The 13,092-nt window shown below is 43.9% G+C and overlaps 2 protein-coding genes and 1 pseudogene across 4 annotated transcripts in view; 1 reads left to right on the top strand and 2 right to left on the bottom strand.

Moving 5' to 3' along the window:
- LOC310796713 (DENN domain-containing protein 11-like) overlaps window positions 1-2,395 on the bottom strand; it is a 22,405-nt pseudogene extending 20,010 nt beyond the window's left edge. Inside the window, exon 1 of the transcript in view lies at window positions 2,017-2,395. The product of the transcript in view is annotated as a DENN domain-containing protein 11-like (transcript). The remainder of the gene's footprint in view (window positions 1-2,016) is intronic.
- A 623-nt stretch (window positions 2,396-3,018) lies between these two features.
- On the top strand, window positions 3,019-10,399 carry arl1 (ADP-ribosylation factor-like 1). Of its 2 annotated transcripts, XR_014553695.1 has the most exons (7): window positions 3,019-3,115; window positions 3,811-3,948; window positions 4,169-4,250; window positions 5,588-5,699; window positions 7,641-7,819; window positions 8,888-9,186; window positions 9,232-10,399. XR_014553695.1 is itself a non-coding variant. In XM_083659073.1 (6 exons), exons 1-6 carry the CDS (start codon window positions 3,112-3,114, stop codon window positions 8,916-8,918), a joined length of 546 nt encoding a protein of 181 aa, XP_083515199.1. In that variant the 5' UTR covers window positions 3,019-3,111; the 3' UTR covers window positions 8,919-10,399. The 2 variants fall into 2 exon arrangements, 1 of the variants encoding a protein (XP_083515199.1); XM_083659073.1 differs by having other exon boundaries at window positions 8,888-10,399.
- Window positions 10,400-10,559: 160 nt separating this feature from the next.
- utp20 (UTP20 small subunit processome component) overlaps window positions 10,560-13,092 on the bottom strand; it is a 122,387-nt gene continuing 119,854 nt past the window's right edge. Inside the window, exon 61 of the mRNA XM_083654361.1 lies at window positions 10,560-11,798. Coding sequence (XP_083510487.1) covers window positions 11,643-11,798 — 156 coding nt within the window. The 3' untranslated portion in view covers window positions 10,560-11,642. The remainder of the gene's footprint in view (window positions 11,799-13,092) is intronic.

Here is a 13,092-nt window from a genome sequence, read left to right as displayed (position 1 = left end):
GTACTCTAAGGCCTACAAAATAACCCTCCAGTCGGAGGCAGAACTCGCCATCTCCGGCTGCTCAGTCTTCTCTGAACTTCCCTACAGCTGTGCAACAGTGTCTGACACAGGAGACAACTGTTGCCAAGAAACTCATCCTGAAGGAATGGAAGTCCCCCTCCTCACCCTCTTTTCAATTGTGGCTGGCGGGTATGACCTCTGTTGTACGGATGGAGAGACTTAGGTTCCCGAGGACCAACTCACTTAAGAAATGGTTGGGGGCGACGGGTGATTCGCAGGACTGGTTTCTCATGGACCTCCTGTGTGGGATCCCGGGCACAATACCTCTTACAAGCATACAGTATAAGCACCTTACAGGACTCGTAGCACGACGTAATACTGAATGTCGATAATGTGTTCTTTTTTCTCACTCGTATGTTTTTTTCTTTCTTTTGTTTTCCTGTGTCTGAGCCTGTTTGTTTGTCTTGTTCGTATGTTCAAAAAGGTTGAAAATAAAATATTGGAGAAAAAAAGAGAAAAGACTGTGAGGACAGTCAGGACACGTTCCGGGAATTATTTGGTGATCATGTCGTAATTTACTTTTTTGATGTTGCTACTTTTTCTCATCCTTCTTTCACATCGGTTAGTGATTTCCTACATTTCCCAGAATGCTTTTAGAAAACCCCCAGAGAACAGGTGTGACTGAGCAAGAGTCTTGAGTCAAGAAAGAAGCCTTCGCTCTTTGATTCTGATTCCCAAAGTAGAGAAAACAGTGAAACTTATGATCAAAATAGTCAATCTTCAAAATGTTCTTGTAAATGAAATAATAGTGGAGTTTAATAACACCCCTTGGAGGCCCCTCAAGGACCCCTGGTCACCCCACGTTGAGAAGCAGTGGTCTGAGTTGAATTTGTTGCTTAAAAAATAAATAAAAATAAGATAGAGGCCATCTTGCGATGGATCAAACCAGCCGCGACTGTAAAGTTTTGTGACTGCATCTTGCACGGTTTTGACGGTATCGCGTTCGCCAAATCGTGGGGGGCGGGGTTTGGGGGGGTTTGCTGGGATTTGGAGCGTTTTGTAGTTTCAAACACAAAACAGGCTTGATATACATGCAGACCACTTGCAATGCGTTTAGAGTAAAAACGTGGTAAAGGGTGCGTATTTTAAAGCATTAAAAAAGTATTTTTGCATTATACAGTGGCTTCCGGCTTCCCTCATCATCATATTGGATTGTGGTCTTTTTGAGAGCCCTATTAACTTCCACTATTTTGTGTGATGCCAAGATGACACACACACACACACACACACAAGGTGAAAACACAGGCCCCACCTGCAAAGTCCTGATGTGTGACATAACAGTAGGCCTACTGAGGTGCTGATGACAATATCAGTGACACTCCTACTGAATAAATAGGAGTATCCTTGATGATATGACCAGTGCACCATCCTCCTGGTCTTGAATCTGGTATACTGCAAATCCAAAAGTGCCCCACCACCCCTCTTCAGGGCGAGCCTGTGGCCTGTATATTGAACAGGGATTCTTGATTGATTTGGGCCTCTTAGGTGAGTAGCCTGATCGGCCGCTATCCCACAGAGGCTTACTCTGTCTTTACCATATAGAGCCCTAATTAAAAAATAAATGGGCCTAGTCTGCAGAAACCACCAGCTGCTTGGTTTTCAATCACCGAAATCATCCTGGCAAGTCTGTTCTGTAGTCAGACTAACAGCTCAGACTATATATGGGGAAGACGCACCAGCTTTGAGGAGTTTCAGCATATTTTGGTGCAGGTCACAAACTGCAACAACTACCTAATGACTCCTGCAGACAAGTATATATATGGCCTACATGCGCTCTTCATTTTGGGCGTCAGTTTCACACAAGGTTGTAATTAGGCGAGGCCTGCATTCATTTGATTCCTAATCATATTTCTCTTGTCTAATAAGATTACATTATTGCCCATTTTCACAAAATATGGTATATAATTTACTCTGGCTAATGGCTATGATAATTCTATTGCATGTGTTCTGTCCAACCTGATCTGGTATTGAATGTAACCACAAAGACCGACACAATCTGGTCCTTCTCCTCCCATTTCACCATCCTGTTTTCCAGAGACAAATCTCCCGGTCCTGAATCCGGGGGATGCTCGTCCGCGTCGGGACACCGTGGCGCCTCGGTGCCCGTCGGGGTGCTGCAGGAGGTCGCAGGCAGGGCGCTGCCGCCGTCTCTGTCGGAGACAGACCTGGGACCACCCGGACTGGTGCTCCACCCAAACCCCGGTGCGGTGCCTCCCAACGCTCGGCTGTTGGAGGGGCTCGATAGCCGGTCCTTCTCTGGGGTGGCTCCGTGCTTCTCCGCGGACGGAACCTCTTCCCAGTCTAGCAGAGGAGCTCGGTCCGACCGCTCCACCATCACGGCGGCTCAGCCTGTCAGCGGTCCCCGCCTTGTCTCACCTCACCACTGCACTGTGTATGTCTGAGTCGACAGCCACCAGGGTCCATCCGTAGTTAAACACCTCAAAGCCACATTAATATTAGCGCACGGTGAACCTATCTAAATAGTTCAGTCCATTCATTGTGTGTTTGATTATGGGTAGCTTTCCACGAGAAAATGTTTCTAGTTGTAGTCAGAGGTGCTCATAAATTTGATGATGTTGAGAGGGCAACTCCTTCGTTCCATGGATGCAGGCTTCGTTAGGGTTGCATTCAGCAAAGGCTCTTTCGTTACCATCTCAATCCCACATGTATAGCTGTGTATAGCACATTAGCGAACGTTTTTGCGCGTTGAATGTAGCTCATACAAAACCATCGCAATTCATCTTCTTTGCATAGAATGCACTTTCCATTCAAACATTAACTTTTATTTTATTTTATTACGTGGTTCATTCACCATTCACATCTGGAGTATGTAAATATGTATCTCAACGTACAATCGTGTTTTCTGCCATATATATTTAATTCGGGTATTTTACATGTATTTACATTGTCATGAATGTGTTGAATGTTGCGAAACGAAATCCGACTGACAGTTTGTGACGCCGTCCAGCGACACGTCAACCACACGGAAGAGCTCTGGTCAAACAGCTCAGCTGCCACAGGACGCTGAAATAGGACCGCAGTCTTGTCGAAATGGGTCAGGATTCATAAAATAACAGTTTGTCCATTCACTAAAACTGTGATGTGTGTATATATGTAGATATGTATGTTTTGTTTTGTACGTGATTATTCTGTGTGCTCCACCTACGCGATTCTAACTGGGTCGCTATGAGTTAGCTAGCCAGCTAGCGTTAATGTTAAAAGTACGTTACGTACTACGCTTTGGCAGTTCCCAAATATTTTGTCTTTCCTTCCAAGCAAATTATTTTCTAATATCCAAATGTAGTTGGGTATTGAACGTATCAGTCACGTGACAACTTGCAACCTCTAGTCTAGAATTATCTTATTGTAGTTCAGCTAACCCGACCAGTTCAACAACTTCAGTGATGCTCTGCAAATAAGGAAACACAAAGCATGGTGCAGTTTGGAGACCACATAGCATTTACAGTATTATTATGTAGGGATGCACCAATATACCATATTTTTGCCGACCGAGTGCGAGGGTACGAGTACCTACATTTGGGTACTTGCTGATACCGAGTACTGATACAGATTTTGTAAACGCATACATACACACACTGTGTGTGTGTGTATGAAGAGTACAATATAAATCAATTATTGTTATTACTTCAATTTAATTCATTTCTGTATTTTTTTTATTACCCTATCACACTCTCCTGCCCCCCCCCCCCCCCCTCTTCGTCTTCTAATCCCTGAATGTGTGTTCTCCAGGTGGTTTCTTCTCCAATCTCTTTTCGAGCATGTTTGGCACCAGGGAGATGAGGATTTTGATTCTGGGTTTGGACGGCGCAGGAAAAACCACCATCCTGTACAGGCTGCAGGTCGGAGAGGTGGTCACCACAATCCCCAGTATGTGCTGCTTTTCTCCGTTTCACCCAGGCTTGTGTACTGTTCATTGCATGCCTATAAAACGTATCTTGTAAAATCACTGACAGTACATCAGTGAAAAAATCTAGGGGAAATACTCGTCCATATCACAATTGCAGTACTCAACAGAAAAATCTCTTCCATCCCAATTGAACATAATTGTTCTGCCCTCACTGTACTGTTTGGATTTCTCTGTGCGCAGCCATCGGTTTCAACGTGGAGACGGTTACATACAAGAATCTGAAGTTCCAGGTGTGGGATCTGGGAGGACAGACGAGTATCAGGTAGTAGAGTGTGGCTGTACCGGACAGCTCCCATGTGTGTCAACTGTCAATGAATGTGAAACAGGAAAGAGCAAGGCTGCTCAATCAACAATCTCTGCATAACGGGTTGAAAACAGAAATGGATAAACTTTTTTTTTTAAGTATTCGAATTCTGTCAGACATGATCTGTGGTATTTCACTTTGAATGCAGTTTGTCATTCAAAGCATTCAAGCATTCAAGCAACCCTCCTGAGTATTACTTCCTGTATACATGCGGAACGCAGGCTGATATAACGTTAGGCCGTGTCTCTGACAGACACAGTAACAACGTAGCCTATTGGTCTTTATGTCTTGTAGTAACGCTAGTTAACAGTAGTAGTAGTTGTTGGTATTTGCCATAACAACAACCACCCCTGTCGGAAAGACGTGCACACGCTGGGTACGAAGCGTTGTCTGGTCCACATGTTACAGAGCAAGATGACTATCAGTACGTTATTGCACGTATAGTCCTATCTTTACATTTAAATGTGTACATAGCAAAAATAGAAATAGAAGTATGTCAGTGTTTCCCCCTGAACAGCTGAGAAAGTGGACCCTGTAAATAGTTAGCACTGTGAAGCGGATACAATTCAGTAGATGGCGGTAATGCAACATTTAAGGATGCTAACCACCATAAAACACAGAAGAAGCTGAGAAAAAGGAAGTGCTGTGGGGTTGCAGCTGGTGAAAACCGTCTATATAAAAAGAAAAATCTGTCATTTCCCCCCTGTTTTTCTCCCCAATTGTACTTGGCCAATTCGCCGTTTCACCTCAACCATTTTGTGTCTAAAAGGCAGGAAGTAACACAGGTGCAAGCAAAACATTAACGAGCGCCCCCGGCAGTGGAAGACCTAAAGGGAATAGGGATTGAAAGTTGGAAACCCTTATGTGTCGCTTCTTTTCACCTGACAGCGAGGCGTTTCACCAGCAGGACATAGCACATGGGTGGATCGCGCAATTCCCCCCAGTTCTCATCCCCCGCGAACAGGCGCCCCGACCGACCAGAGGAGGCACTAGTGCAGCGACCAGGACACATCCCCCTAATCCGGCTTCCCACGTGCAGACATGGCCAATTGTGCCTGTATGGATGCCTGCCTGACCAAGTCCGAGGAAACACGAGGGCTTGAACCTCCGACCCTTGTGTTGGCAGGCAGGGAATCTACCGCTGCACTACCCAGACGCCTGGGCTTTGTTCTGTTTGAATATATTTCAGATTTAGGATTGTTCTTTAGGATTCTCAGACATGAAACTTGATTTTCAGACCAGCGATTTTGGAACGCATCATATTTCTCTTCTCTTTCTCTCTCTCTCTCTCCCAGGCCCTATTGGCGGTGTTATTACTCTAATACAGATGCCGTCATCTACGTCGTTGACAGCAGTGACCGCGACAGAATGGGCATATCCAAGTCTGAGCTGGTGGCCATGTTGGAGGTACGTGGACTAGTTGTGAACTCCGGACTGAAAATTTGAATCTGGGGTGACCTGGGAAAATGTCCTCATATACTCCACCAGAGCCTGGGTCATGGGCGCCGAAACCGTGGGTGCCCCGGGCCTGAGCACCCACGGGGAAAGGGTTGAGCGGGAGCGAGAGAGAGAGGGTTGAGCGGGGAGCGAACGTGTCTGTCCCTAATGGCAATATACATTGAGAAACACTGTCCCTAATGTTAATATACATTGAGAAACACTGTCCCTAATGGCAATATACATTGAGAAACACTGTCCCTAATGTTAATATACATTGAGAAACACTGTCCCTAATGGCAATATACATTGAGAAGGACAAACCCCCTGCTCCCGGTGCTCCTAGGGGAGAGCAGAGCAAGGAACTAACCATTCTACACTGAAAGGGATATTGGTGTGATGGGTATATATACCACTCTCATACCATGTCTGTTTCACTGAGGGTGTCGAGTGTATTTTTTATTTGTCTTTATTGAATGTTCCAAAACTGCATGCTAAGAATAGGCTAATGATTATTTCCACCCACCACTTATTTAATTTGGTTACTTCCATGTCAAACGATTGTAAGGAAAGTTTGTAAGGAACAAGGCATGGGGAAATATGCAAATGTGTTTGTTAAATGCTCCAATGGCATTGCTCTCTGTCAGAACTTGCTTGGATGTCCTAGTAGCAAAAGTAAACGCATAAATTAATAGCAGATGAGCAGCGTTTAGCAAGCCAAGATTGCAGTGTTCAAAGAGGAAGGGGAAAAGAGGACAGGATGATGATATATATTATTAGATATATCGGAGTGGGAACAAGTTGTCTAAACTAAAGGCTAAACTGGTTTGGTCTGTCTGGGCACAAAATGATTGTGTAATCAGAGGGCCTAACTCAGGGCAGCTGGGCAGGGAGACGTGACATGGAGGTGAGTGAGAAAAAGTGACTGAATAATTAGAGAGGGGGGGCTTGTGGATTGTGTTGGCATGGGCACCCACTGGCAGAAACATAAATCAGTGCCTATGGCCTGGGTGGCTGGGCTAGCTTTCCCTAAACCTGACTACCATCAGTTCTATGCAGGAATACACCTGTGTTATCCGTTTAAATCACAAAGTGGGCCTTATTTGGCCAAATTAAATCTTGGTGTCGGGTATGGACAGTTTTCCACCCACAGGTAGTGACAAATTGAAAATGCTCTAGAAGCGGTTACATCTCGCTGCCATTTGGAGCCGCCAAAGTTGCCTAGTGAGACTTTAACAAGGCAAATTAGATCTCGGGATTTGATTCTGTCTCCTGGGTTTTAACAATCAATCAACACTTTATTCCAGACACAGAGGCGGTCCATAGTACATCACAATAAAAAATATACAGAATACAAAACATAATAAAATACAGACAGATACAAATTTATATACGGTAGTTCCAATATTTGCATATAGGCTAAAGCGCCAGTGGTTCCAAAGCCTTGAGGTGAACCTAACCATACTCATGGCAGGGTTTACAAGTGCTGAGATAATGCTATTTGGTGACTCAGAGATCCTGCACATAAAACTGTACATGAAGTTCCTGAGTACAGCAGGGCATGTCAAACACCAATACTTACAAACATTTGGCTTGCACTGCTCCTTCTTGGCACTTTCAGCAGCAGCCTCATGCCATCATTATATGCTACCTTGAGTTTCTGCATACTTCTACTTTTGTAGCGCCGCCACAAGTGGGCAGTATACATTGGTGTACAAAACGTTTCCAACAGAGTACCGTAATCTTCACAGACGATGAGCACATACTAAATTTACGTATCAACATATTAGCCTGAGCGTACATCATTCTGTATTGTCGTTGAATGTCCCTATCATCAGACAGGTCATCGGTCAGATAGTGTTCTTTTACTTTTCAAGAATATCTAATTTTCCGGCTGTGTGTTGTGTTCAGGAGGAAGAGCTGAAGAAGGCCATCCTGATGGTGTTTGCCAACAAACAGGACATGGAGCAGGCCATGACGCCCACTGAGGTGGCCAACTCCCTGGGCCTCCCCGCACTCAAAGACAGGAAATGGCAGATCTTCAAAACCTCGGCCACTAAGGGCACAGGGCTGGAAGACGGCATGGAATGGTAGGACGGACACACACACACACACACACACACACACACACACACACACACACACACACACACCCTTAATATTTTGATACATTATTTTCTGATGGCTTCAGTATAATTACACGAGTCAAATGTTTGGACACAGCTGATTGAATGTACTGTTTGTTTTTTTCCATTATCCATCCAGCCACTTTGATCTAAAGGCTTGTGCTTAAATGCTTAAATGCTTTATGAAATGTGTTTCTTAGACAAATATAAACAGTGAAGTTGATGTCTTTATGAAATGTGTTTCTTAGACAAATATAAACAGTGAAGTTGATTTCTTTATGAATTTGTATCCAAAGCCTTTGCCTTTCCATCAAGGCAAAGAGCGGCTACTTTAAAGAATCTATCAACCTTATTTTTGAATGCCCCACTGTAAAAAATAATTGTGGGTACAAGGTCCGGTTTAACGTGACTTATTGTTGCAGCTTGCCATTTCCTTTGTTATACTCGGCTGCAGACCCGAATTATAAACCGGAAACTGGAGGACGTTATAAAAGTTAGTCATAAACAACTAACCAACGCTGGGGGTCCGTATGGAAACACTAACAGTGTTACTCGAAATGGTTAAAAGTTAAATCAATTTGGTCATTCAGTGGTGTTTTACTGCCATGTAAAGTAACTATTACGCTAGCCGCTAGCATTAACCACAGTAGCCGACTACCCACAATGCGCTACGTTATCCCAGCACCCGAACGACATGGCTATAGAACAGAATGGCTCTGCTGTAAAATCCTCATAGACGTTTCTTTTGTCAAGTTAAAACCATAGACTGTAAAACAGTCTATTACACCGGAAGCAGAAGAAGCACCCATCAGGCATCATGGCAGCTAGAAATAAGGTGGATAAGATAGGTTTGATTTGTTTAGAACCTTTTGGTCACTCCATAATTCCATTTGTGTTATTTCATAGTTTTGAGGTCTTTACTGTTAGTGCAGTACACTAGCTTACTCATCCCTCTTCAGTGTCCCCATATTGCACCACATGTTTCCTGTGTACCAAGGCTGAATTATATTTGCTCTGTCTCTCTCCATGCAGGCTGGTGGATTCCCTGAAGAGTCGGCAGTAAAGACTGACAGTGAAACACACACCCATACAATCTTTGTATATACTCCTTTGTATGAAGCCCCATGACTGAGCCCCTTCAGGACCAGTGACTGCACCCTGACCCTCACCCCCTGAAGCCTGGGCCTAGCTCTCCCAATGCCCTTTAAGCCTGTCACTGAGAAGAAGTAAAGGCTGCAGTAACATCTGGACTGGACACACACATTACCCATTTCTCTCTGGTGGTACTGTACATGTGAAGAGGTTGGATAGCTGGTTGTACATGTGAAGAGGTTAGATAGCTGGTAGGTTAGATAGCTGGTTGTACATGTGAAGAGGTTAGATAGCTGGTTGTACATGTGAAGAGGTTAGATAGCTGGTTGTACATGTGAAGAGGTTAGATAGCTGGTTGTACATGTGAAGAGGTTGGATAGCTGGTTGTACATGTGAAGAGGTTGGGTAGCTGGGTGTACATGTGAAGAGGTTAGATAGCTGGTTGTACATGTGAAGAGGTTAGATAGCTGGTTGTACATGTGAAGAGGTTAGATAGCTGTAGAATTGCAGTGATGGATGGGCAATCCATTAAACCACAGCATATCCACCTTTTTTCTATGTTTGGGAAATGTTGATCTGTAAAACAGTAATTTGGTAACTGAAGAGTTCCTATACACCTGCGAAGTGCGAACAGACATTTATGTTAAATGTTGATCATTTTCTGAGCAGTTTGTAATAGTGTAAGCACTGACATAACTTATCGGGGCTTGAGAGGGATCACTAAAGGAAGCCCCTCCACAGCATTTTTTTTTCTTCTTTTTTTATCTGGTGTCTTCATTGGACACCAGAAATGCAGCTTGAAGCTTGTTCTTCTCCCTGAGGCAAAACGGTGAAGCTGTTTCGCCAGAAGATGATTAGCAGCTGACAAACAACAGTGTCAGCGACAAGATGGCTGAATCCATTGGGAGGCAGCACTTTGGCAGACCATGTACAAACGTCTTCAGCATCTGACAGTGGCAAAGTCAGTCCAGCCGAACAGCCAGAGAAGAGGACATCTTCACTGCTTGATTGCCAAGTTCAAGTGTAATTATTTACAAATACTGGACTAGTTCTACAGGGCTGAATTCAATTTTTAATTGTGTGTGAAAGTGCTTCATAAAATGCCTCTTTGTACAATGTACAGCGGCCTTCTGTTTCAGATGAAACATGTTTTTTCACATTTGGAAATGGGTCACTTAAGAGGATTTGACTCCAGATGTCCCCTGGCCACCCAAGTGTTACTGCAGCCCATGCTGCTTTTATAGTCGGGCTGATGCAACCTCTTATATTATTTCTGCCCCCCCCCCCCCCTTTTTTTTTAAGATAATTTAGTACTCAATACCTTTTTCCTTTGAAATCCAAGAGTGCAGCTTTGGCATGTTAGTCATTTAGTTACTGAACACTAACTGTTTGATTGTCTGCTCAAAGTTTTATGATTGCATATTTATATTTGCTTGTACAGTGAAAATGATTCTCAGTAAAGATTGCTATCAGTGATTGTACCATTTTGTATCAATACTCTTACATTATCAAATTGGGGCATTGTAGGCAAGTGTGAATACCATGACAAATGATCAGCGAATGTAAGATCTTTTTTAATGGAAAAAAACAAAACAGGAGTTGTACATGTAACTGCACAGTATATACATCTCAAGGACACACTCACGTTTCCAATGCAAAAAAGGAGCTCAACTCATTGCAATATTTGATCTGCAATTCATGTCATCAGTCATACCCAGGCTTCCTACTGTGCAACAGGATACAGCCCCTCATCTTACACCATATCACATTTCTGCATGATTGTATGCCTTTTACACACAAGGATGTTTGATCTCTAATGAAGAAAAGGTGGGTTATATTGCAGTCACATGGGTGGGTGGGTGGGTGTTACTTGCTAGCACACACACACACACCCAGGTTGAATGTGTGTTTTGTGACGCTGCTGGCCTGATGGGAGGTTTGCTATGTCAACTGGCATATCTGCACTGCTGTCAGCCAACTGAATTACTGAGGCTTATAAATATAATAGTAACAGCCATGAACAGAGCAGAGTACTGTAAGGCAACACTTATAGTAGGTGCCTTACTCAAGTTTGTAGATCTGAGGTTTGGAAGCGGATTATTATGTGTGCAAGTCTGATATGTGAACTTTCCCATCCTCCTAACCTACATTTCTGATCAGATTTTGTCTGATGAAGGAGCTGACAGGAGAGGCCCAGCAGCCCAGCAGGATCCACTGTAATAGAGCCAAAGTGAACGTCACTTCCTGCCTTTCTCTGGGCACCAGCGTCTGAAGGAACGGCGAGAGACAATGCTTTTTTTATCCTGTTTGAATTGTGCCACGTGTCGCACATTATACGTCACACCATCAGCAACAATGGACTGGCGGTAGACGTGTCACTTACGCGACTGGTTGTGCGTAGTCTTTCTGATTTATAACTTACAGTGCCACAGTTTTACCACAAACTGCGACTTTCTTGACTTGCAGAGTTATCTTTTACATTGACAAACATGACACGTACTCCCGTGGCACAATTCAAACGGGATCAAAAAGGTAGCGTATCGCTCTGTTCACCACCATTCATATTTTTCCGGACGCTGGTGCCCAGAGAAAGGTGGGAGGTGACGTTCACTTTGGCTCTCTATACCAGGCAGACCAGGGCCGCTCGAATCCATCTAGTGTTCTCGGTTCTACAGATCTAGGCCCTTTGCCACACTCACTGCACCATGGCCAGGTCTTTGAGCGCATGGCCCCTATGCCTCTTGGCTTTATAGCCAGGCCGGAGGAACTCGATCTTCCTCTTCTTGGCTTCAATCTTGTTCTTGTGCTTCTTGAGCTTCTTCTTGGCGGCAATGTCAGGGTTCGCCACCGCCTGGGGGAGAGAGAGGAGGGAGAGCAGAGGACAAATGTAAGGCGAGGAAGGAACAGGTATGATCTGATGATGACTGGGAGGTGTGTGTGTGTGTGGCGTGCACATATGGTTTGTGTTGAATGTGCTGGCACATGTGTTGGCGTGTGCTTAAAAGTCATTGTTTTGAAATATTGTCAAATTTAATTTCTAAATGATTTCGCTCCAACTTACGTATTTGTTCATTTGTGGGTTAGGGTTAGAGATGAAACTTTGAAAATGTTAATGATCTCTGCGGGGATATTTATACGTATATTGCAGCAGCAGGGGATAACATAGATATAGGAATAAAATTAATATTGAGTAGCCTACAGCGGATAATAAATAATTTCAGGAAAAAGGAGTCTGAGCCAGGACCCCAAATGTAGGCCACCAGTACCCTCAGGGGGTATTAATTTTCATAGTGATTTTTGGCTAGGTATACACCCCTAGAGGTAGAAGATATGTGATAGCATTGCAGCGGTGGCCTCCAAATGTGTGTTATCACTCAATTTATAACCCCATGCAAAACACACTTTTCAAATCTAGCAGTCGAGGGACTTAGGCTAACTTTGTGCAAATCAGGTGTAAAAGCACCACATTTGGCCCAGATGTAGCCCAGGGCATGCTCTAATGCAGGGGTTCCCAAACGTTTCCATCCAAGTACCACTACGTCTCAAACCAAATTTCCCAGGGACCACTTCCACTGCGTGCGTATACCCCCCACCCCCCCCAAAAAAATAAAAAAATAAAAGAAATCAATCAAATTGGCTGATTTAACCATGCAATAGCAGCAGAAAGGCTAAATGACAATATAAGGCAGTAGCTGGTTCAAATCGGACACACACACACACGACACCCGCCAACATTAGGCTGTGAAAAAGAGGACGCCTTTGAAAATGTTTTGTTCCCTCACCAGAATTTAGCCTAACTTTGGAGTGTTATTTAGCTACCTTCCTGACAAACTAGCATGACATGGTTGATATAAATCGATTCCTTAGGTCTTCTAGTTTCATATGATACCAGAAACTTCACTCTGGCTTTAAAACTGAGCCTGCTGTAGCCTCTGAAAGTAAATGTTCAAAATTGTGATGTTTCCCAAATATCGCAATATTTCCAAAAATCTGCCCAATCCGGCTACTCCTCAGGGTTAATGTGCTGTAAAAACTGTTGTCTGTAAAAAACAAAAAAAAACAATTATCTGGTGGACCACCAGGCGGAGTCCCACAGTTTGGGAACCAATGCTCTAATGATTTAGTGAGAGCGCCTGAGCCAATGG

This window comes from Poromitra crassiceps, assembly GCF_964638095.1.
Source record: "Poromitra crassiceps genome assembly, chromosome: 2".
In the NCBI taxonomy this organism is placed as follows: domain Eukaryota; kingdom Metazoa; phylum Chordata; class Actinopteri; order Beryciformes; family Melamphaidae; genus Poromitra; species Poromitra crassiceps.
This window is presented reverse-complemented; position numbering and strand designations above follow the sequence as displayed.